Genomic DNA, 2,833 nt, shown 5'->3' on the forward strand with positions numbered 1-2,833 from the left:
AAAATGAAAATAATCATTAGTTACAGCCTAAATGAGGCAGTTTTTTGTGGTAAGTAATATTTTCTTCATTTCTTTTTTTCTTAAATTTTAGAATATAGTGAATGATACAGCATTTATTATTATTTTTTTTATAAAATGTAAAAATAATATACAACAAATAATGAAAACAGCAGATAAATTCTGCCTCTGCAGTTGTGAAAAAAGCCCAAAGCAGCTTAAATACTCTCTGCACAAGCTCAAGAAACAACCAAAGGAAAAAAAATCAAATACCTGCGTTTAGCTGCCGTGTTGAGATCATGTCAGTGGAATCACATCATGCAGAGACGCGTTTACCTGTCCAGTGTATCCGCGCGGCGCTGATGGTCCTGCGTATTTCTGCCGCTCTGTTGTGGCTCTCGGGCTCCGACTCGTTCAGGCTCCTCTGCTCCATCGAGGGCCTCGGCAGACGCTGCTGAGTCGTGTGGGAGTGGATGTGCTGCGAGTCAGCCAAGTTATTATTATGTCATTTTAATTCTACTTCACCATGATGTTTCATTAGTGCTGAGAATTATCAGCGATATTCAGCAGCGGGCCCCTTCATGTGAACAGCCTGAGTGTTATATAATCACTGACAATGAGCCCAAAATCTCCACCGTTAATACGTTTTCATTCTTTATATGATGATTCGACTGCTGCTTCAGTTCTGGGGACGGTCGTCAAAAACCCCTGTTTATTTTTAAAATTACATTTAACATTTAAAATGAACTGTGAATGTGGATTTACATCTGAATACTTTTAATTTCTACAGGTTCAGAGTTAAAACCGACCGTTTTGCACTGATGGGCCCCTGACAGAACCTACAGTTTTATTTGAAAACATTTCTTTTACTTAAAATCCTGTCTTAAATTTCATTCATAATATATGTTGCAAGTACAAGTAGTCCATAATCTATTAAAAGATATTTAATCTGCACAAGTTAGATATTTGATTAATTGTTTCAGTCGTTTTTTCATTGCAAATATTCTCTGGTTTCAGCTCCTCAAATGTGAAAAGGTGCTTTCTTTGTCTTATATGAGACTAAACTGAGTGTTTTAGGTTTAAAACTGTTGTTTGGATTTAAAAAAGCAAAGTATGGGCTCAGACAAAGTGAATGGCATTTGTTCACCATTTTTTTTTAGCATTTTATATTTAAAAAATCCTCGTTAATTGTTGATGGTGGCGGTTTTCCACCATTTTAACATATTGTATTTTTAAAATATATTTTGTCTTTTTTTCTTCTTTTTTTTCTTTCTACTTTTTTAATCTTCAGGACATTTTGGGTTCAGAAATAGTTAATGGCATTTTTTCGACAATTTTTAAACATTTCATATATTAAAACATATATTTTTGTCTTAATTTTTCTTTCCTTTTTTTTCTTCTTCAGGACATTTGGGGCTAAGAAATTGTCAATGGCATTTTTTCCACCATTTTTTGACCTTTAATATTTTAAAAAGACGTATTTTCTTTTTTACTTTACTTTTTTTCTTCTTGGGGACAATTTTTAAGTATTTGAATCTGAAATTATAATTTTTATGTCACCTCTCAAAGGGGCAGGGCACCTAAGATTCCTAATTTCTTTTAATAAATCAGATTTTGCCTTAAAAATTGGCGTTATTTTGATTGGATTGGTGTTGTCTCTACCTGCCGTGAGATCTGAGTGCAGGCCTGCTGCTGCTGCTTCGTCCGTTGGGAAAACTGTGTCAAAGACTCCAACTGAAATAAAAGAAAAACAGTGCAGTTGCTGGCTTTGAATAGAAGTGAAAATTGAAACCACACAACCAAAGATGTTCCTTAAATCCTGTTTGTTACTGGTGTGTTTGTGTTGGCTGTTTGTGACACAGTACCTGTGTTTGTGTCTCACCTTCGTCTGCTGTTGTCTCTGATGAGCGTGTTTACTCTGCTGCTGGCTGCAGGCGTCCTTGGTGTCCTGCAGGACTCCCCCTCCGTCTGTTCGGCCCTGCAGCAGCTGCTGGATCTTTTCCACCACCCCCAGGTCCTGCAGCAGTTTCTTCCTCTGGAGGAGCGCGTCCACCCGCTCCTGCTCCTTCATATCTGCCTCCTTCTCCTCCTCCTTCTCCTGCTCCTCCTCCTGTTTCTCCTCTCGGACTTCTGCAGCTTCAGGATCGACCGACATGCCGGACAGCGACGGCTGCAGAAAAATAAAGAGAGACATCTGATTCAATTTGTTTTTATTGCCTTACTGCGTATGTATGCATTTACAATATATTAGCAATTACTGTCACTGAATAACGTTTGATAACACTGTTTGTTTTTCCCGACCGGACAATAAAAGATATTTGAGTTTCAAATGAGAGATGTCCAATAAAAATTATCTACAGAAATATTATTCCAGCTAATTTAAATTGGGCAAGAGTCCATTTACTCAAAGGGGTCAGCCAGAATATGAAGCATTCATCATAAGACAGACGCTGTGTGACGCCCTCTTGTGGTTTCATGTGGACACTGCCTCTTTAATGACTCGATAGGACAGCCTCACCGGCTGCAGGTCACAGTCAGCGTTTGAATTGGGGGGTTGTGTTTGTGCTCTTCGTGGTTTCACTCTCTCCCCCGCCGTCTCCCCCTGCAGGTCTCTCCTCCGGCCTCCCTTCAGGTCTCTCTCCTTCTGCTCCTGCTTCAGACGCAGCTCCTGCAGTTGTTGCCTAAACACAAAAACACACACAAAAACTTGAGCATCTTTCTCTGATATGAACTCAAAAGATTTTTTTTCATTGTAACAATTATTTATTCAACTAATTTATCTGCGTCTGAAGCAGGAGCAGAAGGAGAGGGACCTGAAGGGAGGCCGGAGGAGAGG

At 39.2% G+C, this 2,833-nt stretch overlaps 1 protein-coding gene across 1 annotated transcript; it reads right to left on the reverse strand.

Annotated features, from left to right (window-relative positions):
- Positions 1–288: 288 nt before the first annotated feature.
- Positions 289–2,678, reverse strand: LOC121939761 (tubulin polyglutamylase ttll6-like; the record flags this gene model as incomplete). The annotated part of the gene is made up of 4 exons (XM_042482717.1): positions 289–475; positions 1,660–1,731; positions 1,880–2,167; positions 2,516–2,678. Coding segments are annotated over 4 exons (685 nt in total), but the record flags the coding sequence as incomplete, so codon positions are not given.
- Positions 2,679–2,833: the final 155 nt, after the last annotated feature.

This window comes from Plectropomus leopardus, unplaced genomic scaffold (assembly GCF_008729295.1).
Source record: "Plectropomus leopardus isolate mb unplaced genomic scaffold, YSFRI_Pleo_2.0 unplaced_scaffold5908, whole genome shotgun sequence".
Lineage (NCBI taxonomy): Eukaryota > Metazoa > Chordata > Actinopteri > Perciformes > Serranidae > Plectropomus > Plectropomus leopardus.